Source organism: Heliangelus exortis, chromosome 1, assembly GCF_036169615.1.
Source record: "Heliangelus exortis chromosome 1, bHelExo1.hap1, whole genome shotgun sequence".
NCBI lineage: Eukaryota > Metazoa > Chordata > Aves > Apodiformes > Trochilidae > Heliangelus > Heliangelus exortis.
The window spans coordinates 135,589,393-135,612,738 of NC_092422.1; the positions used below are offsets into that span (position 1 = coordinate 135,589,393).

A 23,346-nucleotide genomic window follows, 5' to 3' on the forward strand; every position below is an offset into this window, starting at 1 on the left:
TTAGATCTCTTTCGCTGCTGGAACAATAAATATGTGGTTTTAGCCTTACCGTCATATATAATATGGAACAAACGCACAAGCTGAAGCTTTAAGACTGAAACCAAGCCTGACTCACAGAAGGATGAATCAGGGGGCTTATACTGTGTAATGAAGGGCCCAAGACACTTAAAAGTATTAATAGTTAATGTTCAAGTGTTTTTTAAAAACTAAGATCACATTCGATTAGCACCAAACACTGAATTATTTTAAAAACAGAAACACCACCACCAGCAGCTTTTACAAAACCTTGGGACATTCAAAATTTCCTTGTGACTGCAAAAAAATAAGCACAAAACCCCACACGACACCGACTGAAAGAACTATTTTCCTGTAATTTGGAAAAAAAAAACCAGAAAAGAAAAAAAAGAAGCAGCTCTCTGCACATAGTATCAGTCCTGCCATACTCCTAAAAGTTTACACAAAATGAACCTGTTACTCGATGAGCAGTGTGCATCTCCGGGGTATACATTCCCTCCTGCTTTGCATGTACTTCTCTCATCAAAGCATCTTTGCTACCTTCCAGGTTAGCACCACAGCACCGAGAGAGAGAGAACAAGAGACACCTCACAGCCACGAGTGACTCCGGGCTCTGCAATCCCAGCAAGGTCGCATTTTGACAGGGCTCCTGACAGAAAGCAGGGTGAGAGCCGACAGGCAGAAAAGCGAAACCCCTCAACACCCGTCTCTCTCCCGGGGGACAAACCCCACCATCCGTCCCCGAAGGCTCCGGAGGGAGCGGATCCCGACATTGCGCCGACATCGCTCTGCCGCGGGCTGCGCTCGCTCCTTCTTCCCCCGCCGGCCCGAAACGCACAGCACCGGCTGCTGAGCGGGACGGGGCGCCCGGGGGATCCCGGGACCGCGCCGGGCTGCAAGGGACGGGACCCCCTCTCCCTCCCTTCCCCTCCCCTGTCGTCCCGCGGGGTAACTCACTGTGTTCCGCGGGATCCCCGCCGCCGGCCGCCGCCACCAACTCCAGGTAAGCGGCCCAAAGCCCCAGGGCCAGCACGCCCAGGGCCAGCAGCAGCCTCCGCCGCCGCCGCAGCCGCGCCAGCAGCCGGCCTCGCATGGCGCCGCTCAGGGCGCCCGGCCCCCGCCGCCGCCCCGGGCCATGCTCCCGCCGCCGGCCCGCACCGGCACGGCACGGGCACGGCACCGCTGCCTCGGGCACCCTCTTCCGCGGGGCGGGCCCAGGTGCGGGGCGGTGCCGCGCCCCCGCGGGGGCAGCTCCCGGGAGCGCTCTGCCGCCGCCCCCCGCACCTGCCTCCGCCCCGCGGGGGCCGAGCAGGGGGCTCCGCGGCGGGAGGGTGTGGGGGGCTTTCCCCCAACATCGTCCCCTTGGCCGATGGAGGAGCTGGAGGGCGCCGGGACCAGAGCCCCCCCTGCCTGGCCCGGTGATGTTCGGTCCAGCCAAGGCGGCAGGAAAGCTGCTTCAGTGGCGGAGGCAGTGGGCACGCTCCAGAACCTCCTCAGCGCCGGTTTTCGGGCCCGGAGGAGCGTTGGTGGATCCCTCCGGTAAGAGGACAGGAGAGGGAAACTCCTCTGCCCAGGGGGAAACAGGACGACAGCGGCGCGATTCAAATTGTCACAGTTACACACAGCTGAATCCATTTTAAAGTGCGTTTCACCTGGTGCAACAAGTGCATTTACTTCGAAGTGCTTTGCTTAGCCAGGAGGAACAGGGCTGGGGAAGTCTGCCCTCTGAAGCTGCTGACTAGATGCCACCTTACAATAGGGCATGGTCTTAAGTTGTGCCGGGGGAGGTTTAAGCTGGACATTAGGAAGAATTTCTTTACCGAGAGGGTGATCAGGCATTGGAATGGGCTGCCCCGGGAAGTAGTGGATTCTCCATCCCTGGAGATATTTAAAAAGAGCCTGGATGTGGCACTCAGTGCCATGGTCTGGTAACTGCAGCGGTAGTGGATCAAGGGTTGGACTTGATGATCTCTGAGGTCCCTTCCAACCCAGCCAATTCTATGATTCTATGATTAGGCTGTGCAGACCCACCAGAGGGAGGACGTTGGAGGCCCACATGGAGATCAGGACCTTCCTTGGTGCTTGAGTGTTTCATTACACATTTCAAGCACACTTTAGGAGTGATGCTCCTAGCTGTCCCCCTACCTCCCATGCTCTTGGATTTGGTCTCATCACCATGTGACTTCAGAGGATCCAAACTGGATTCCTCAATCCCTCCTGGGTGATACTAAACTGGATGATGCTGTATGGGACACATGTAATGTGTCCAGACTGGGAGCTGGTCTAGAGATATGCATCGTGTCGGGGTTGTGTCTTTGGCACCAATCGCTTCCTTTCACAGCTCTGCAGCTCTAGAGCTGCTTCAGCAGAGATGCAGCCCCATGCAGTATGCAGCAGTGAAGGGAAACCCTCAGGCTGAAATTTAATTTTTTGGATGGACGCAAAAATGGATCTTTTTTTTTGAGGGTCCACTTTCCTTTCACAGCAGCTTCCTGTAGTGAGATTCTGTGCAAAAGGACACTTGCTATTATTTAGCTTTAGAAATTGTGTGGAAGATGTTATAAATGGCATGGAAGGCCACAGAAGGGCAGTGTTAATCCTAGCAGGACAGGCTGGCGTTCGCAGAGTGCCCACATCCAAAGCATTGCACTTGGCTGGGGGTGGGAACAGCATCTATAGTCCCAGAATCAAGTGCTGAACACTGTGTTCCCCGTGTCCAGGCAACACCTAGAACCTTGCTATTACCTGTTACACACTGAGATGGACAATAGGTTTCCTTCTTCTTAATATCTCACAAGGGTTTCAGAGCTGTCTCCCTTCACCTTGGTGTTTAAGAGTTTTCTCTTGTTTTGGGAAAGTGCATCCAGAGAGTTGAGAACCTCATTGTGGAGGTGGAAAGTCATTCTGTTTCTCAAGATGGAAACAAATTCTGCCATGGGGGAGGCTGATGAGTGGCTCTGCCCTTGGACTCCCCTACCTCCCTATGGACAATGTCATTCTGAAGCTTTTGAGGATGCAACACTTGGTGTTCCTCCTTCCTACCTTGCTGGAGGCTGCAGATACACGTGGCCCCCAAGCTTGCATCATGGTGGTGCTTCCTCCAGTACAAACCCAAAGGGCTGTCAATACCTGGCCACCATTAGGACCCATAAAGCTGAAAATATGAAACAGTTCAGCAGTTTAGTCATGGCAAAGCATAAATGTCATATAAGGGCATAACGCTGTTCAATTTGGTTTGCTGGCATGGATTTTTTTCCAGCATGAGAGAAATAAACCAAGTTGTTCGTACTTTGTTCAAGAAAAGAGAGAAAACACTAGGAAAAATGTGTAACGAATATGGATCTAAATGAAACTTCAGTTACCATTTAAAGAATAAGAACTGCATGATATATTCTTAGAAGGAAGTTGTCTGCATTTCTTAAATGAACAACCATAGGTCTGAAAAACAACACCTGCACTTTGTTGGAATTTTTGCATATTAAAACATTAAAATAAGTAAGCACATTTTTCTCTTGTGAACACAGATCTAAAATGGAGGAAAGGGGAAAATAAAATTACAGGCTAACTGTAATGTTGACTTGTAAACAAAAATCTGTCACGATAGAAGTATGCTATAAAATGAGGACAGACAAGTTATTCTGGAGAAAAAGCTTAAGGAAATAAAGATGGCATATTGATGTCTATCTGTTGCAGCAGTTACAATAGAACAATATTAAGGAACAAAAGAAATCTGGACAATAAATAGTGAAATGAGGAACTTGAATATCCCTTCTTAATGTAACTTATTTTAGACTACTTAGTCATTGCACAATGGCTAGGAGCAAGATTATAATTTACAGTAATGTTTTTAAAACTCCTTGCATTAATTATTTTAAGTCTACCAGCAGCCTCATATTCCCAATTTTTTAAGTGTCCCAGGTCACACAAGTGCATGCCCAAGCCTCCACACCTCTCATCTTCACTGGGTGTAATATGGCAGTGGTGGAAACTGGAGCTTGTAAAAATCCCATGTGCTGGGAGTCGGTCCGCTAGGGACACCGCAATGAGCTGGAAGCAGGTGGTGCAGCACAGGGCCTGTGCCACGATCTCAATGACTCGGGGAGCTGACCCTGCTTTGTTGCCCTGATGGACCATCCTTGAACATGGGACAGGTCACTGCTGACTTCAGGATACGCAGCTCCTGGCCTGATCTGCATACCCACTTCAAAGAACCTGATGATTTGCCAGACGAGTATTTTTTGCTTTGTTTGGGCTTCTGTTTGTTTTCTGTTTTGGCTATGTTTCCTCACGATAAAAGCAGCCTTTGATAGCAGTGTAGCACTTAATGACACGCATCTCCTGTTCCTCCTGGCTCCCCACTCTAAGCTCTCTCTGTGCATCTCTGCCTCTTCTTGTTATGCTTTTGCTTCTAGTTATCTAACAACTGTTTCTCTGTTCTGTAAATTACTTTTAGCTCTGTGCCAACATCCTTTCTCTGTCGGCTCCCCAAAGGTTCAATTATCTACCACTTGCTCCTTCCCTTCTTTCTTCTTGTGCGATTTTCATTTTAACACTAATTACCAGCTCCACACCAAAGATACTCAACTGTCCCTTAGCTTTCACCACCTTGGTGGCTCCACACCCCTCTTCCTGACCTCAGCCATGCTCTGAAGCACAAACAATGACTTCATCTCAACATTCATAATCGAAGCATCACAAAGGCAGTCTCTGAAGACAGAGTTCCCTATTATTTCCCTTTTTTGGCTTTGCAGGAAGCTACCGGTGCAGCTATCCCAGAAAACCCCATCAGTGCTGCAGATTAACATCACAGCAAGGCAATCAGTGTGGTCCCAAAGTAAACAAACTATTAGCAAAAGGGCCTTCTTGCCCAGTTAAGTTATGCTGATATGGTGGGCTTTGCTAAAACAGATCTATTAATCAGCAGTGGGATTTTTACCAACACAGTTACACCTCCACTGTTTTTATGAACTGGCCTGAGCCAGAGTTTGACTTTCTCTCACTTTTGCTGGTGTCAGAGCTTTGTGTAGGTCTCAAGCCCCAGCTGCCTGGATAATATTACATATAAATGGCTCTCCTTCCTTTCCAGATGGAAAGAGGACACACTTTCACATGAATTTCATCCAGGATCTCTAGAAGCACCTTCTCATTGCAGGTCCTGCTCTATGACTTGGCCTGAATTGCTGTCTGCACATCAGAACAATCTCTCAACATCTAGAGCAAATGGCTGCATTTCCAGAAAAAAAGGTTTTAGATACTTTAGGCTATGAACTTTCAATACTTTCCAGGTTTTAGACACTTACCATAATGAAAGATACATATACGTATTTGATAATTTTGGAAATCCATGCTTTCAAATATAACTGAAGCCTTGTCTCTATCTCCTCCTTTCCTGTTTTTAAGAGTACCAGTACCTGGTTTATATTTTAAGTGACTGTGATCATCATCCTATCTTTCAGAAAGTTCCAAAGATGTGTCACAGACATCTTATTAGGGACACAACATAACACAAAGTTGAGCAGCTCTCCCTGTCATGATGCCGAGCAGAATTCCATCCACCCAAGCAAATGCTGAAGAGGAAAAAAAAAAGTTTTACTGGACAGCTTAAAGTGACTCTACAGAGACTTAGAGATAAATGTTTACAGCAAAAGAAAGGCAATTTGATTTCTGAATCAGTAAAGGAGAGTTCAGCACATCCTGGACACTCCTTCAGGGTAACTTCATTTCAACAATGAAACCCTTCATGCCTATGTAGTTAATCATTGTCTTGCTTTTACATTGTGACACTTCTGTGTTGAAAGACTCTCTGTCTTTCCTGAATTTAAAAAGTAACCTGTATTTATACATTAGTAATCTGTCCGAAATCCGACAGCATCACAATTCTTAAAACATGCAATTCAGTCAGTATAAGTGAACAGTCAACCCTGTTGAGGGCTCAATTTATAAACCTGTATTTTTGGATCTTATTTGAAGGGCAGCCACTCTTAACTTGTACTCAACGATGCCTTTTCTCTTAACACTTCATTTGATGCTAAATAGGAAATATCAGAATTCCCCCCACTCATGAAATATTTCAGCCATAGCAGAAATGCTTCCTGCTGGGGGGGTTAATTCCAGTTATCTAATGGCCCATTTCAGACACGCTTCTAAACTTCTGATGCAACATAAAAATTGAAACACACTTTGTTCTTTTTACCTAAAAACCATGAGAATACAGCAGCCAAAAGGAACCATTGCAGCTTTTGCCTCTCACGCCTTCTACAATGTATCCAAGTACATTTTGGTACATAATCCCAGTATAACTGCTAAAAAATGTGTTTAATTCCACAGACAGACTTGGAAATTTAAGAGTAAATGTTTAAGGAGTAAAGGGAAGATTTCTTAGAATTCAAAGCAACTTGTGAATAGAAAAAACAAAATATCACAGAAAAAAAATAGAAAGAAAAGCCTTAAAATGTCCCTTATATACAAATGACCTATGATCCCACCTTGAATAGGGGCAAATGAGACATCTTTATTAGGATTTTGACTGAGCAGGCAGAAATGCAGTCTGGTGTAAGAGAATTAAATGTGTTTCTGAGCTCTAATTAAAAATCTGAATGACACAGCTTTGCATGAATATGAACAGATCTACCAGAACAAAGCACACAGGGAATTGTTCCTCCCAGCTTGTCTCAAGGAAGTATCTGATTATCAAAGAATTACTTCCTGGCCTCTACACAGAGAGATAACAATTCCAGAAGAGTAGGCTGCCCACAGTCCATCCATATGGGTAAAATTTGTGTGTTTCTGAATTAATACTACTACTTACATAACCAATTTAAGTACAACCACTGCATGCAATTACATGCTATTCTATTATTTAGATTTATTCTGACAACTATTAGGACTGTGGCTACTGTGAATCTGCCTCTCTAAGCAGTCACAGCACCAATTAATTTTGGAATTACTCCAAGGTATGGTATAGAAAGATCACGAGGGATTTTTTTTAATTTTGTTTTGGTTCTTTTACCTTGTGTAACCTTGTGTAGGGTGAGCTGACCCAGCATACATTCCTGTAATCAAGGCATCTGCATGAGTGCTAAAAAACTTCTACAAATACTGCCTATAAATAAATCAAAGGTTTAAAGCCAAAACTAACCATTAGATTATTTTGTCTTAGTGCACATTATATTGCTAATATGTTCTAATTTCTAATGTGTTTTATATTTCTAGTATGTTCTTATGTGTCAAACTCAGTAACTTACTACAACAAGCTACCTTCTCTAGAGGTACAATTTTTTTTTTTTTTACTTGAAGGTAGAGATGGAGAATTTGTTACTTTTACAAATAGTTTGTTATACAGAGGGAAAAAGTGCTACATTCCCATTAAAAATATGGGCTTTTTCACTTAACAGCAGGTTCAGCCTACTGCTTCTTCTTTAGCCTTTCTCTTCTGGGATGGAGGTGTCTGGTAGTATTTCATCTTCAGGACACATCTACATTAATCAGTCTTCATAATCTCTTCTTCCATACAATATAAGCTCTTGCACAATTTCTTCTCTTCTGCTGAATCATCTGTGATTCTGTGGCTTACCCAAATTTCAACATACTTTCTGAAATATATGCATACCTTTCTTACCTAAGTAAGGCTCTGTGACAATAAAGGTTTCCCATACTGCTCATTTTTCTTGATTTATGTAAGACTCATTTTTGTATCTTAGGTCACAATAAGAACATTTGTCCAGTTCCAGCCTTCAGTCCTCTGTAGCATAATATACGTATTCCTAGAATCAGCCATTTTGGAGATTTTTCAAATTCTGTGCTCCTACACACATAACCTGTCATCTATTTGTACAGAAATGATAAAGTCACGTATTATCGACTTAAAATAATAAAAAAGAAAAAGCTAATTAGTCTTTGGAGTAAATACCTTTTTTTGTTTTCTACCCAATTATGGGAAAAAATGACTAATATAGGCCTTGGAAACTTTCCCAGGAAATCCTTTTGGAAACGCCAGTAATTCTTTACTGACATCTTAGAGGGTGGTTTTTAAAGCAGTTCTTGACTCGAAGGTCCATTGTTTTGGCAACATAGAGCAGCATTTCACATGATCACATGACATCACACAAAAAGAACATGTACAATACTTTGAGCTTCCGGCCCTTGGACAAATATTCAAGCTTCCAAATAAAATAGATTTACAGACCAGCACTACCATAATTTCCACCACCATGACCCCTTTGAATAGGGAGTGTTCATAGCATACTGATGAAGTAAGAATAAAAGTTCAAGCTGCACTTGGATTTTGACACATCCGCAGATATAAAAGGAATGTTGCCATTTTATTCTGTTCAGTCAACTAATAAGGAATACTGGTAGGCAAGATAGGAAATTACATATTTGCATCCTTCTTCCACCAGTATTTCCTCATAATCTTACAAACCTTAATGTCAAAGCCTACACATTTCATGCCTTTCAAGCACAGAAAATGGAATTTTGTAGGAAATTCTTTAAATTGGAAGAGTTGAAAAGAAACATAAACCAATTTATTTCTACAGGTTCAGAGACCTTTTTGCTAGCTTCCCATCAGCTGATGAGTTTAAGTAGATGGATCCTCCTGAATAAGTGACTAGCACTTCATTATGTAGTAATTTTCAGAAGCAGCCTTCCTGATCTCTGATAATTTTGGTATCTTGAAACTACCAGCATGTTACTTCTCATACAAACTAACTTTAATTATTAGACATATCTGAAAAAGTACTATTTAACTAAGAAAGAAGGAGACTAAATTATGGATAGCATTATATCATAACCTTCCTCAACTGAGCACAGAGCTTCAGCACCCAAGTTGTTAATGAATCAGCTTCTGTGTTTTCAGCTAAACTAATCAGTGCAACACATTTCAAAACTGCCTCCTCTAAATTGTGGCAGTAGTTAAGCATTTTGGTGCAGACTGTCAGCCACCCACACTAAAGTCTGTTTGTGATGAACTTGACCTCTAGAACATAACAAAATAAACCCCACACTACAGGACCATACGGGACAGCAAGCTTGTCACAAAAAGGATAACATAACTGAAGTGGGCCTGGACTTTTTTCTGGGAATTTTCCCCTCCTCCATTGCTTTAACTTGTGCTATAAAAACAATTATTTCTCCAAATCTTGATAGCACAAAAACATCATGTACGTCAGAAAGAGGTAGTATTCTGCTTCTGTCACATTTAACAGTGTAGGAAAGGCACAGTAAGAAACAGAGGCACTGAAATCCCTTTTTGCAACATATATCTGCTCTCAGTCTGCAAGTGGACAAGACTTGCTGATCCTACAGTAGATGTGTGACACAATTATAAACAGGGATGAAGTCATGCTGTAACCCTTTTCATTATTTCATCTGTTTTCTAGAATTGCAATGTTCTGATGTCTGGTATGAACATAATAATCATATAGCTAGAGTTATATTTATCGTGTAGCAACTAGACACCTGCTCTTCCACCCCAATTTCAGTTACAATTTAGTAACAACAACTGCTGTAGCAAAAATTGGCTGTAATTTATTGGTACATAACCATGATATTGTTCAAATGTACAAAACAAACCATAATATGGGGAAGATACTAGACACCTTTTATTATGGGCTTCCACTGTACATCAAGATAAACTGGTAGAAGGAGTCGAGAAGATGACAATTGATAGTGTAGTATTTCCCTTCCCCCTAAAAATTCAAAATAAGTGTAGTTATTACTGGCTCTTGCAAATGAGTTCCATAACAGGTTACCTTTTTCCTCCACATTAAATCAGTCAGGTTTGATCCAATTACGTTAGAATCACAGGAAAGCCATTTTAAAAGTTACACTGTCAAGGAAAGAGAGTCAGATGTAATACACTTCAGTACATACTTTCTATTCGTGGTCTTTTGCAATGAAAATTCCCAATTACATCCTGAGATGTGCCTAAGAACTAAGCCAGTAATTTAAATAATGTTAAAAGCTGAAAAGGTCAGTCAGGCAATTTGGATCTTGAACACACTGACCCCTGCCACAGATAGGAAGGTGAGATGAAGTCATAAGCATATTCCTGATATACCAGTCATCATGTGCTCTCTATGTCAGGCTTATCAGGTGCCATCTCTCAGCTGAAACAGCAATGTAATCTGGCACATTAGAGATGGCTCATGGCAGTGTTAGGACTTTAACTGCAGATTTCCTCAGGCCTGCTGTCACTGGATGCCAGGAAAGAGACAGGCAGGAACTGCTCTCACATGACTAGTCCAGCCTAGCAATGTTTCATTCCTAAAACCTGGATGCCTGCTAATACCTCAGTTTCAACAGACTCGTAGTTCATTCTCTAAGCCATAGATTTTTGCTTTTAAGTTTTTTAGTTCTCCTTGGATTTTACGGGTTAGTTTGTTTCCTTGGCGGACCTCATGTAGAATTGCAAGATCCTGGTCTGGTCCAATATTCAGAATAACCTAAATAAAAAGGAAAAGAAAAACAAATTAAGAAAAATAAAGCTGTACAGGATACAATTTAGAGAGTATTATGATGAGGATATGAAGGAAAAAGCTCTTTGTAGCTAGTAAAGATGATGATTAATCTAATATCACTAAGTTAATGCACATCACCAACAGAATGGTGCTCCAGAAGTAAAAATAAAGAACAAAGTTTTCATATATTATGGTGTTATATTACTGGTGAGGAAGAAACATGGATAATACATAATCATGTTTACCCATACCTGTCAACTCTTCTTATTCCTAAATTATTCAGAGACCCACAAGATGAGGCAAGTTAAAATATTTATCAACTAATTTTTACCTAGTTCAGAGACTTTCTCAGGCTGGAAAAGAACTTTAAGATCAGAGTCCAACCTTGTCACCCTATTTCTGATGACCCACCATTAAACCATGTCTCCAGACACCACATCCAGACAATTTTTAAACACATTTGGGGATGGAGACTCAACCACCTCCCTGGGGAGCCTGTGCTAGTGCTTAGCAACCTTTTCTATAAATAAGTTTCTTCTAAATGCCTCACCTGATACTGAGACATTCTGTCATCTTTTGCTACTGGAATCAGAGGTGGCTTAACTGCAGTGGCCAGACTGCTGCCTTTGGAACTGCATATGGTTCAAATGCAGAGCAAATACAATGCCCAGTCTCAGGACATGCTATATGGCACATACTGAGCCGAACAAAGGCTGCTGGATGATCAGAATTCCTGATGGCAAGCTGGCCGGGGCTGCCGTTTCCTGTCACCCTGGAACTGGACAGCATGCCAGCCCAGTCACTTTCACTGACGGAGCAGCACACCCTCAGAAGCTGCTCTCAAAGCTTTCTTCTCTCTCGACCCTCTAACGGTGTCTCTGTGTCATGATAAAGTTCTTGGTCAACGATTTAATTATGTATATCAGGAAGTTTAGATATCTATAGTCCTTTTGACCTCAAGTGATGAGGATTTGAAGATTACTCTGAAGCCTTATAGCAAGTATTTTGTTCCTCTGCCCTCTTGTGGTTAAAAGTATAAAAAAAGAATACAATTAAAAGCACACCCAGAGTTACAAAACATACAGGTCTGTAAGTAAAGGTATCATAGGCAATTTTCCACTATTCAGACATACTATTTAGTTTTTAAAGAACAAAGTTTAAAAACCCACAGGCCAAAAAAACCCAAAATAATCGAAGTCTGAAGACAAGCATTTGAAGACAAGTGAATTAGTCTAAGTAAATTGAATATTGTGTCAAAAGTAAAGAAAACAAGTGACTCAGTGCCACTGCCAGGCCCCTGAGAGTCAGTTGGACAAAATCTATACCTAGATAATCTTCTAACTCATCTCTTAGATAAATATCTCATCCTAAACTGAAAGAAACATCAAGGCTGTGGCTTCCTTTCTGTTCATCTACACATCTGGAAGTTACTCCACAGTACACAGCTTCAACTTCAGCTTCTGCAAATGAGATTATCAAAGGAATAAATAGAATATTCCCAATATTTAAGTCCATGATCTACCTCTTACTGGAAGAACACCAAACACTACACCCTACCCAGAAAGAAAACCAATCATCATTTTTGTTGCAGGATATGCTTCTGAAACAAACTACTGCCTTGCAATTTTGAGACAGTTAAGTGGGCTATGGAAATCAGAGAAGAATTTTCAGAGTTGCAACAAAAACACACAGCTTCCTGGAAAACTTCGTGCCTGACAGATTAGCATAGACAAATCTTTTTTGCTTCACAAAATACCTAGGAGGGAAAATTTTTTCAAATATTAGCATCTGCAGGAACATTTAGGAAAGAAATTATTTCTTTAACCCTAGGGAAATTCTGCATTTAAATCCTGAAAATACAACTCTATAGGGCAAATCTGTAATAGTCTGCCTCAGAAATACTTAGAAATTACCTTAAACAGCTGGTTCTCTACATCTTTCAGCTTCTGCTGCAGCTGTTTAACATCATTCTTGAAGCCTTCTACTTCCATATTACGACGTTTTTCCAAGGCCTCATATCGCTGAGTCATCAGCTTTAGGCGCTTCCCCATCTTTTCTGAGCGTTTCTATGGAGATGAAAATTCAGTGGATTAAACAAAATAAAGGCCTCAAGATCACCACATAGCCAGCAGATGATTACAGACTAATTACCTTAAAGAGTTCTTTGCCAACATCTCTCTCCTCACGAACTCTAGCCAGCTCACTTTCCAGGCTAATACACTGCTCTCTATACATGTTGGATAGGCGCTGTTCCTGCATTAGCCGATCTTGCAGAGACTGGGACACAGAAGGAACAGAAGGAATCAATTCAGAGGCCCGTGCTCACAAAATTCCCCCTGCTCCAGAAAAGCAAGGATGATAGATTGACAATGTGACAGGCAAACACAAATGAACAAATGGAGTTACAGCTAAGGAAATAATTAGGTAAGGGCAATATTCTACTACTTCCATTACTGAAACTTCTTATTTAGTTTATCAGTTCTGCATGACTACTCATTATCAGTTAAATAACTCTCTCCTCTTCTCCTTATAAAACAGTATTCAACTAATGCTATAAATCCCCTTTTCAAAGCTGCTTGCCCAGTACTGCATTTCAGAAGCATCTGCATCCAGTGGCAGATGAAAACAATTCCCTATGGCCTGTTTCCATTTCTTTATTGTCTGTTTACCCGCTTCAGATCTCCCAGTTTCTCACTGGAAGTAAAGAAAAAGTGGGAGAAAAATCCTGACTACTGTAGAAACATCATTTGAAATTACTTATTGTTGCCCAACAGCAGCAAGATACAGACACTTCATTCTAAGCCTGTTAGCTCAGAGCACGTAGACTAAAAGACAGACATGTGCAACAGGCTAACAGGTTAACAGCAGCTGGCCCACCCATCAAGCAGCTTGCAAAAGTGGGGATTTGATCTGAGCATGCCAGAAACAGACACTGAAGTGCTACCATAAATCCTACCTATACTTTTATCTGAAAATTGCAACCAATGCTGATTTTGAGGCAGGAGAGGTTTTTGTTTTTTTTTTTTTTACCTTAGTGCCAACAACAACGTAACTTATGGCAAGCCAGTACAGCTTTCAAACAGCTGCTTGGTACTGCCTATCTTGGCAACACACAGATAGTCACAATTTTCTATCCAAAAACTGTTAAAGAGCCTCTACCTAGGACAAAAAAACTACCTTAATTTCTTTGCTGTGGAGTTTCCAACCTCCATCATCTGCTTGAAGCATCTTCTTTCTTTCTCTCTGCTTCTTCTCTCTCCCTGGCTCCCTGCTGATGTTATCCAGATCTTCCTCAAGTTTCCTCAACAGGCTGTCCTTCTCTGCCATCCATGCTTTCTCTTTGGCTTGGGCATCAAATTTGAGCTGGAGAAGTTCACGAGTACTCTCATATAAGAGATTTTGGGTCTTATGGAGTCTGTAAAAAGGGATCCCAGTGTAGTTAATTAACTACTTTCCTAGTTCCTGCCTTAATCTCCTCAGTCATCATTGCACATCGGAAGAAGCATGGAAGAAAAAGATAGGTGCTTTCCTAATAAGTTCAGCTCTTCTCATTTAATGCAAGCAGTTATATTCTTCTATTTTTAATATATAAATTACTTCATTCATCTTCTTCCCCACACACCACCAAACAGATGGCTGCATAATTTGCTTTTCTGCCTGTTGCAGGAAGCAACATACTGCAAGCCAAAATATTTCTATTGTTCCCCTCTCTTCTTGTCTCATGACTACATCATGGTCTCTCTCTCACACTCACTTATCTGATAGAGTTTTGATCTTGTCCTGGTCTCTCTGATGCTGGACCTGGGCTTCCTCCATGCGAATCCGCCTGTCGTCTAGTAGTGCCTCAGCCTGTTCCTTGGATAACCGTGTCTGTTCTTCTAGCTGAGCTTGTAGGGCCTCCACCTCAACAAGCAAAGACAGACATTACCAAGACCTCACAGCAGCTTTACAGCAACAATTGATAGAAAACATTGGAAAGATTTAAATTACACAGAGGATGCAATAAATCCTGTAGAATATTCAGAGATGCTTCTGTCCTTATGCTACCATCTTCCAATGAAAAGGTGATATAAAAATACCTACATTCTAGAAAGGCAGCAAGTCCACATATCTGGTACAGAAGAAATTACTCCACCAGAATGTAAACAAGTTAATGAGTGAAGCATAGTGATGCAAGAAATACTGATCTAGCACGCACAGTCAGGAAAACAAATTGTAACAAGCAACTGAAAAACGTGCATCTAGCCTAATTGCAAGAAACTATCTGAAAATACTTTACTGTGTATCATCTACATTGCTTATTTTTGACCATTTTTGTATGATGCTTTTGCTCCAGAATAAATATTAGACAGCTCAGTGGCCACTGGGTCAGTCACCACTGCACTTGAACAGAAGAAAAAAAAAAATTAAACCCTCCCCCCTCCCCCCAGCTATCTGCTTTACAAGCCTGCTCCTCAATTTGCTTTTCTTAACTTATTCTTCCTGATGATTTACCTACACCTTCTGGTATCTTTCCCAGTTCGTTTGTCTTTCATTCGATCATGCTGCCTACACCCTTGTCTTTCACTGCTGCCTAGCAAACAAAGCATTTCGTTGTACCAGTGCATCTGCTAGGGCTGCCTAATCCCAGACACATTGCTTTTGTCAGGCTTCCACAAAATCCCCAACTCTGCACATCTTCTGTGGGTTTTACATAGATACATAGCCAGAATCAATGGATGGGAGATAAATTACACTTGCTGTATTTAAGGGCAAGATATTATACTTGACAGTCTTGGAACATCTCCTTATATAAAGCTTCCAGAATCAGTCCCAAGTTCTTTAATCTAAACTTACATTGAAAAGAAGCAGACACTGACAGAAAGTGGAAATCCATTTTAAGATATGGGGACTGAAAGAATAGGTATGTCTACAACTAAGTAGAGAATGTATTTGTGTATCATAACTTCCTGGGCAGCCAGAACCATCAGTTAGCAAGTGTTTTTACCTGAAGCAGAAGTGTCTGATTATCTCTCTGGTATCTCCTAGGACTTCCTGGTTTCTCTTCTATTGCTGCTGGTTTTGAAGTGCTCCTCTTGGTGCCTATTACAGAAATTTAACAGAAGTAGAAAAGAGTTTTCTGATCTGACAGCAGTACTTTTTACAAGCATGAAATACTGTTCATTCTGGCAGGCCTATAGGAACAGGGAAAAGCTTGCCACTGCTACAGTCACAAGGACTTCTAGGAGAACTAGATGGAAGTAAAGAGTTTCAGAACTTAGGGTAATTGCATAGTTTTATCACACCACAGTATTTAGGCAACCTACCAATTTTCTTGGCATATGCAGAAAGCAAACTTAGATTTTCTTAAATAAATGAATAGGCAGATGACACACCTGCACAAGCATTAAGCCTTGAATGAGTTTTGAGCTTGTTAGCTAATTTCACTCAATTTAGAAGAGACATTTATTTCAAGAGAAAATCAGTAAGTAGGCATACAGACCCACACTACTGTCTACAACGAAGGCAGGCAGCAGAACCCCACACCTTAGAATGGCAGTGGCTAAGGGTGGGTGCCCTATTAGTGCTTGCATTTTTCCAGAACAGCCATTGCACAGTCATATCAGCCTATTCCTTACCCAAGCAGATCATGGATGTGAGCCAGGTCAGGTTATTTTAAAAGATTCTGAAGGGAAGTCAGGAGTATTGTATGTAGATGTATGTACACATGGATATATTTAGAGCACTTAATGTGAGTATACTAAATTATTCACAGTAAGAAATTATTTTCACAAAGCATGCACAAATACAATAGCTGAACTGCTGCTAATCAGCTTGGGGCAGTACCTGTTCTAGGAGTATCATTCCGTTCACGTGACTCTCTGGATTTAGGTGGCCTCTGCCGAATGGTAACCTATAGAAACAAGATTAGATATACCTGTACTTAACATCTCACTTCTCCAAAGTCACAGTGGTCAAGTACAAATCTTAAAGAATAAAATGAGATATCCAAAAGAACAGTATTACCTTACTTCTATCACAAGACAATGAAGACATTCACAAGTGTAATGTCCATGTTGAAAAGTTTATCATGGCTGAGGGCTGCCATTTCTGCATCTACTTTTTTCACCGCAACAAAAAGAATGCAATCCTGCTTTAGCTGGCTTCATTAGGATGAAAATCAGCACCCTCAGCAGGAAAAGGAGCATTTTGAGGACAGAGAGGAAAAGAGGAAGGTGAAAATGGTGATTATCTTATGCCTTTCTTGCCTTAGCAAGACAGAGAAATATGAAGCTTGATTTAAAAGCATGTATCAGCTACATAACAAGCCTGGGATATCAGCTAATCAATAAAACCATTTGAAACAATTCAACTGTTGAGCTGCAACCTACTCAACCAAAACAGAAGGCCATGAGGGAGCAGGTTTGTAAGACCAATGGTTACCTTCAGGTCAATGCTAATAACAGGCCTGATTTTACAGCTATTGTGTATCAGCTTCTGAGAGACTTTTGAACTGTTTGCATAGTGCAGAGCAGCCACAAACAATGCATCTTTTTCAGCATCTTATTCTAATAGCCTGCTTTCAGTGTGCTTGTTCCTACTTACCCATCAGCAGCTACACTAAAACCTAATGTTGCTACAGAGATACAGATTTGGGCTCATTTAACAACTTTTGACTTGTGGGACAGATCTGGTCTGTGGTCAGTCCCTGAGGTACAGATCTTCATGTTACAATCAAAGGAGTTCTGCAGAAAAATGGAACTTGCCTTATGTGGAGGCTCCTTGTGAAAATACGTAACTTCTCCTTTGTCTGTTCCTACTAAAGCCAGGAGACGTTGAATTTTTTTTCTATCCTCCAGTTCCCTGGAATTCAAAGAAAGTGGTCAGTACATCACTATTTTTAAGTATGTCATGACATTGTGACACACCAGCATTCCAGTTTACTCATTAATGCTTACAAGTTCTCCAAACAGTTGCTTGGGAATATTGCTTTTAAAAGTTCCCAGAAGACATTACAGATGTCACAGATTGAACAAGAACACCACCAATTCCACTGCTGTTGGGGGGTGTTCCTCTATTCAAATTACAATACTAGTTAGGCCAATACAACAATTGCACATTGTGGCACAGAATTTGCATTCCAGAGTTAAGAACTAGCTAAAATCTTGTCATTCAACAGATTGTGTCTGTTGTTTTTAAAGCAAACTACATTAAGTGCTGTATCAGACTTTTCATCACACTCTTGAGAAGTGCCAAAGTACACCAATTAACGCTTTGACTTAAGTTCTTAAACCTTTAACAGAAAACTTGGTATCATCACCCACAAATGTTCTGAAAAATGCTGGGAACCCTTTGCCACTGGCAGCTAGTCTGGTACAGCAGGTTACATTCCAGTTCACCAACTAAATGATTTTAAAAAGGAATAGCTGTTAACATGATCTCAGAGTAAGTGGAAACTATTTGATTTGATCTCTATTTTCTATTTGAACTTAAGTATTTTTAAGGCTGAAGAAGTTTTGCCAGGCAGATGCATGGTCTGTGAATTGGGTGTGTGGCCAGGCTTTGGTAGCAGGGCAACTATAAGACTGGTTTCTGTGAGAAGCTTCCCGCATGTCCAATAGTGACACCTGGCTTCAAGACAGACCCACCACTGGTCAAGGCCAAGCCCACCAGTGGTGGTAGCACCTCTGTGATAACTTATTTAAGCAAGGGAAAAAAACAGCTACACAGCAGCAGCTGGAAGACAGGAGACAGAATATATGGCCTGCAGACACCAAGGTCAGTGAAGAAGGAAGAGGAGGAGGTGCTCCAGGTGCCAGAAGACCATGGTGAAGGAGGCTATGCTCCTGCAGCCCATGGAGGTCCATGGTGAAGCAGATATCCACCTGCAGTCCATGGATGGCCCCATGCTGGAGCAGATGGATGCCTAAAGGCCATCACCCCTTGGAAAGCCCACGGTGGAGCAGGCTCCTGGCAGAAACTGTGACCCTCGGGAGAGAGAAATCCATGCTGGAAAAGGCTTGCTGGCAGGACTTGTGACTCCATGGGGGAACCCATGCTGGAGCACATGGTGAAGAACTGTCTCCCATGGGAGGGAACCCACGGTGGAGCAAGAGAAGACAGCAAGGAGGAAGAAATGGCAGAGACAACGTGATGAATCAACAGAAACCCCCAACGTGTTCCCCTGCATGATCCACAGGGAAGAGGTAGAAATTTTGGGGGTGAAGTTCTGCAAAGGAAGTACTGAGGGGAAAAGTGTTTTAAGATTTGTTTTTATTTCTCATTATCCTACTCTGATTTTACTGTTAATAAATTAATTTCCCCAAGACAAGTCTGTTTTGCCTGTGTTAGTAATTGGTGAGTGATCTCTGCCCATCCTTATCTTGACCCACAAGCTTTTCTTTTATCTCGACCCACAAGCTTTTCATTGTATTTTTTCTCCTCCTGTCCAGCTGAGGAGAGGGTAAGAGCAGCTTGGTGTGTGCCTGGCATCCAGTCTGCTTGAATCAGAACATCCACATTCAAACTGGCAACTCATAATTCAAATACGATGTTCAACTTCTGCTCTTCCTTCTATTACAGGAAGAGGAGGATTATTAAGTAGAAACATATTTAGCAGCCCAGCAGATTGCATTCCATCTCCAAGATTAGTATGATTTCATAAGAGCCCTTCCTGGGAAGCATGGCATAATTGCTCCTCTGAAGACTCCAGATCTGGATGAGGATTAGAACATGGCATGTGCAATTGCTACTGCCAGTGACCCAGCTACCACCTGAGACAGCACACCTGATTTTCAGCCGGTCATTCTCTGCATAGAGACGAAGGACATGTTCCCTCTCCTGGAAGAGGTAGACTTGCATATCACTCAAAGCCTTTTGCAACTCTGCCATCTCCTCTTCTCGCTGATGTACTTCCCATTGCAATTTGTGCTAGGTAAAGAGAACAGTGTACTTGAAATGATGCAGAGCATTGGGCAACACTTACAAACTTCAAACTGCTTGGGCCAGAGAACAACTGCCAGTTCAAGTTCAAGCGAATTGTTTTACTCTAACAAAATTTGGCCAGATAAGGGCAGTAATGGAAAAATGATAAAACAGTATTTCAACAGGAAGTTCAGAGCCCTGAGACTCATTATCACTGTTCAGCAGCCAAATAAGGCCTAAGCTGTGGTCTCCAGTGACTGCACTTCTGCACTGTTGGCCAGAGTGGCACAGGTATGGGGAGACTGACAACAAGAACTTAGCAACTTGTGGTTTAGTCTAGAGCAATCCTACTAGTTACTAAGCTTCATTAATGATTTTCTATCCGGTGTAAAAAACTAATAAACCTTTCAAAAATACATTCCCATAGTGGAGAAGGCACTATTTTAAACATGCAGTTCTTTTTCCCATATACTGAATGAAAGTCACACGTATGCCACATATCTCCCAAGGGCTCTCAGGCTGCTTCAAGTGCGGCACCTTAGAACTCATGGTTCTGTTTCCAAAGGGTCATTCACAACCATTAAAGATCATTTCTAGACAGTTGTATGCTGTAAGGCGTATCAGAGCACTGAATAGCTGCAAGACTTTTTCCTCTCAAAAGGCAGATTTTCAGGGTGTGTAGTTTCTCTTAAATTTGCACTTATTTACTGTATACTGCTCAATAGCCTATGGCCAAGCTTATATATTCCCTTACATTAAGTGCAAACTATACCTGTGCCTCAAAGCCCATTAAATTTGGATAGAAGAGCACACATTATTCACTATGAGAACCAAGGGAAAGAAGTTGGAGAGCATGGGAACTGACCATCTAAACTCAGGTTTTAATTTTTAAAAAACAGATATTAACAACCCACTCTGAGGATATAACTAAAACAACTTAAGAAGAATATCCTACACGCATGCTTGTTTGCTTTGACATAAGACACACAGATTTTACAATAAAACTCTGAAATCTACTTATTTCTTCTTAGCTCAGCTCTACCACATTACTGCTGGGTCTTAAGACCATCGGTGCTGCATTTTCAACTGAAAAAAAATATGAAGTTTGTGTAAGGATAAGTAGTCCATCATAATTAAAACCAATGTTTTCTAACCTGTTCATCATATGTTTCTTTGTATCTCTCCAGCCTTTTTACCAAACCTTCATATTCCTCATCAAAGTCAGCAATCTTCTTGCGGTAGTATTCCAGCAGCTCCCGGGAGGGATGGAGAAAGGCCAAGCGCTCATTGATTGAGGGGAGAGGAGTAAAGTCCTTCTGATTTGGAGACTGAGAACTGGGATGCCTGGATGAACCATGAGGGGTTGCCAGCCTAGACAGAAACAATTACTATTGGCATGCAAGCTTCAGATAGTAACAACAGAACTTTTCAAAATAAAACCAGAATTTTTATTTTAACACAGGCTCAGTTTCAAACACAGATAAAGCTTGTCTGCATTTTGGGGTTTTAACAGATCACAGCATTTAGGAGAATTGGAAGCTTTGACACAGAACACCTTGGAGGCTTTACTATACTGTGGAGACAGGGTCAACTGAGGAAAAAGGGAGAAAGAAAAATGTTATGAAGGAAAGTCTCACAGCTTACTTGAGGGTGAATATGAAAGGAAGAAATAAGGAGAGAACAAAGGGGACAGAATCCCTTGTGCAAACAGAAACAGCGTACAATGAACAGGAAGACAATCTGTGACAGAATTGCTATCATATCCAGAAAGAAAAACACTTCCTAAAGAAAGACTGTAGAATAGAGAGAATTAATTCACATGAGCTGATGCATCAGCCACCGGAATTTAAGCTGCTGGTCTAGGAATCTACATGCTATTTCATGTTCTCATACACGTCACTTGTCCACCCTTGATGGTGAAATAGGAGTTTCTGAATTCTTGATTCTTATGCTGAGGTACTAGGTGGAAAGTGTGTCAATAAATCAAATGAGGAATATGTATGTGCACTCACACCTGATTTTTCTTTTAAGCAATCTTTACTGCATTCAGACATTTTATCAGCAACAAATTTGCAAACAGAGCTGCATATAGAATTCAAAATTGTCTTGGAAAGTGTTCTTTTTGTTATTTATGTTGATCTGACAAACATTTTTCAAAAAATTCTGTTACTATGAGTAACAGAAGAAGCCTCTTTACTGAAGGCCTGCTCACAAAAAACACAGTCCAGAATCTGATTCTGTAGACAGTGCCAAAACTTTGCAAAGTGATCTCACGGGTGATACTGAGGTAGCAAGTGACCTTTATGGAGCAGCTCACCAAAGCTGCTTAGATCAGAATCCCAATGTGTAACATCCATGAAAACAGGCCAACCTCCTTAACTCCTGGCACTGTAGGAAAGTATTTAATACACAATAATGTGATTATTTCATGTTAGGAACTTTCCCACTAGCTCTGTCCAGAAATGCCTTAGATAACACACTCAGAAAAATAAACAGCAGCAGCAGAAGAAAACAGGTGAACACTTTATTACCCAACTAAAATCCAGTAGAAATGGAGAGGTGTAAAGATAAGAAAACCCAGCAGGTCCGAGACAAAACGTTTCCTTACGTTAAGGCTGGCTACCAGACAGAGAGAGAAGAGTTCCGGGGCCAGAGCCCGCAGAGCAGTTTCGGTACGGGGTGACCACAGAGGCAGCCCCCACACTACCTTCTGGAGCAAGAGGAGACCCCCGGAGAGCAGTCCGTCGCGCTCATGGCAGCCCTACGGAGGAGCCGAGCTCACCGCGGGCAAGTGATAGAAGCGTCGAGCCGGGACTCAGCCGGGCCACCTGCGACTACGGGTGGCCGGCTTAGTACGTGGGGGGTGCCCGGCGGAAACACGAGCTAGGGCACCGCGTAGGCCTCGCTGGGAACGGCCGCAGCCCCGCGGGAAAACCGGGGGAAGGGGGGCGGCCTTGCCAAAGGAGGCAGAGCTCCCGAGGCAGCTCAGAGACGAGCCCGCAACCCCTGCGCCCACCCGCACCTCAGGGCCCTCTCCTGCCCGAGGGCCCCAACGTCCAACCAACCGCCCCTCCGACACTTGAACGGCGAGGGAAGCTGCCGCGCACCTCCCCCTCCAATCACAGGCAGCCTGCCTGGCAGCGCCGGCCGCATCAACCAATCAGCGCTGGCAACAGAGGGCGGCAGAGACGCCGCGCCGGGGCACCTGGGAGTTGTAGTCCTTGAGTCGCTCTCGGAGGGGGTGTGGCGTGTGGGGGCGGCTGCTACAGCGCAGGAGGAAATCGCTGGGGAGGCGGGGGGAGGAGCGGTTGTCTGGGGGAGAAAGGTGGGGAGTTGGCTTCGTAATCCTGCTTTGCTGATAGCAGGGCTTAGGGCGGTGGGCAAGATAAATGCAGCCCGCAATGGGGAGTCACTGCATCATCATCATCATCAAAAATAAACCACCTGAACATATGTTTGTCTTTGGGAAAGAATAGAACCAGTGTCTTAGTTTGGGCCAGGGCAGAACCAATTTTCCTTTTACTAATTTCACTTTTTGGTCAAGTCTAGGAAGTGTGCTTCCTGAAATGAATTATGCCTATAGTACTGCTTATAGGACTGGTAATGCTTGGTGCTTACAATAACTGCTGGAGAATGGCATGCAGGAAGGCCTTTGCTTATAGTTTACTCCTATGGAAACCAAGGTCACTTGTTCTGCCTTTCACTTATTTGAAAACAAAGAAGTTTTTTCAATCCATATGTGCCACACTCTGTAAATCTGAGGGATCATGAGGGTCAAGCTTGCCTTGTCCATGGCCGGTGTCCTGAGAGAGACTCCATTCATGTGTTCCTGAACCCAGCTTTCATCGGAGCCCAGGATGTTGCGTGGATTACAGGCTTTCTAGCACGGAGTTTTTCCCTCTTAGTACTCCTGGCTGAATTACTATTTATCTTGAAATTGGGTGCATTTGTGATTTTACTGTTGGGA

General features: G+C 42.5%; 2 protein-coding genes and 1 long non-coding RNA gene across 6 annotated transcripts in view; 1 reads left to right on the forward strand and 2 right to left on the reverse strand.

The window, feature by feature from the left end:
• Positions 1 to 1,463, reverse strand: part of B4GALNT3 (beta-1,4-N-acetyl-galactosaminyltransferase 3) — a 65,067-nt gene extending 63,604 nt beyond the window's left edge. Inside the window, exon 1 of one of the 3 annotated variants that reach the window (XM_071768588.1) lies at positions 973 to 1,463. In XM_071768588.1, coding sequence (XP_071624689.1) covers positions 973 to 1,108 — 136 coding nt within the window. In that variant the 5' untranslated portion in view covers positions 1,109 to 1,463. The remainder of the gene's footprint in view (positions 1 to 972) is intronic. The other 2 variants (XM_071768572.1, XM_071768578.1) reach the window with 2 other exon arrangements.
• LOC139807546 (uncharacterized) lies at positions 839 to 20,836 on the forward strand. Its single transcript, XR_011730605.1, has 2 exons — positions 839 to 1,018; positions 20,567 to 20,836. It is a non-coding gene; the product is annotated as an uncharacterized lncRNA (long non-coding RNA).
• Positions 9,519 to 22,479, reverse strand: CCDC77 (coiled-coil domain containing 77). Of its 2 annotated transcripts, XM_071768617.1 has the most exons (12): positions 22,087 to 22,479; positions 20,534 to 20,750; positions 19,243 to 19,385; positions 17,222 to 17,318; positions 16,302 to 16,368; positions 15,463 to 15,557; positions 14,230 to 14,378; positions 13,653 to 13,890; positions 12,627 to 12,752; positions 12,389 to 12,541; positions 10,307 to 10,460; positions 9,519 to 9,704 (listed from the first exon to the last, which is right to left on the reverse strand). In XM_071768617.1, the coding sequence occupies exons 1-11, from the start codon at positions 22,131 to 22,133 to the stop codon at positions 10,314 to 10,316; spliced, it is 1,479 nt and encodes a 492-aa protein (XP_071624718.1). In that variant the 5' UTR covers positions 22,134 to 22,479; the 3' UTR covers positions 9,519 to 9,704; positions 10,307 to 10,313. The 2 variants fall into 2 exon arrangements, with proteins under 2 accessions (XP_071624718.1, XP_071624708.1); XM_071768607.1 differs by having other exon boundaries at positions 9,519 to 10,460.
• Between the last annotated feature and the right edge of the window lie 867 nt (positions 22,480 to 23,346).

Bases quoted from the DNA above. Each gene is read 5' to 3' on its own strand.
- CCDC77 (XM_071768617.1), bottom strand. From the start codon at position 22,133: ATGAGCGCGACGGACTGCTCTCCGGGGGTCTCCTCTTGCTCCAGAAG. The intron at 12,753-13,652 runs GTAGTTTTTTTG...TCTGTGTCCCAG, and splicing joins TCCACAGCAAAGAAATTAAG to TCTCTGCAAGATCGGCTAAT. The intron at 12,542-12,626 runs GTAATTAGTCTG...TCATCTCCATAG, and splicing joins TTGGCAAAGAACTCTTTAAG to AAACGCTCAGAAAAGATGGG.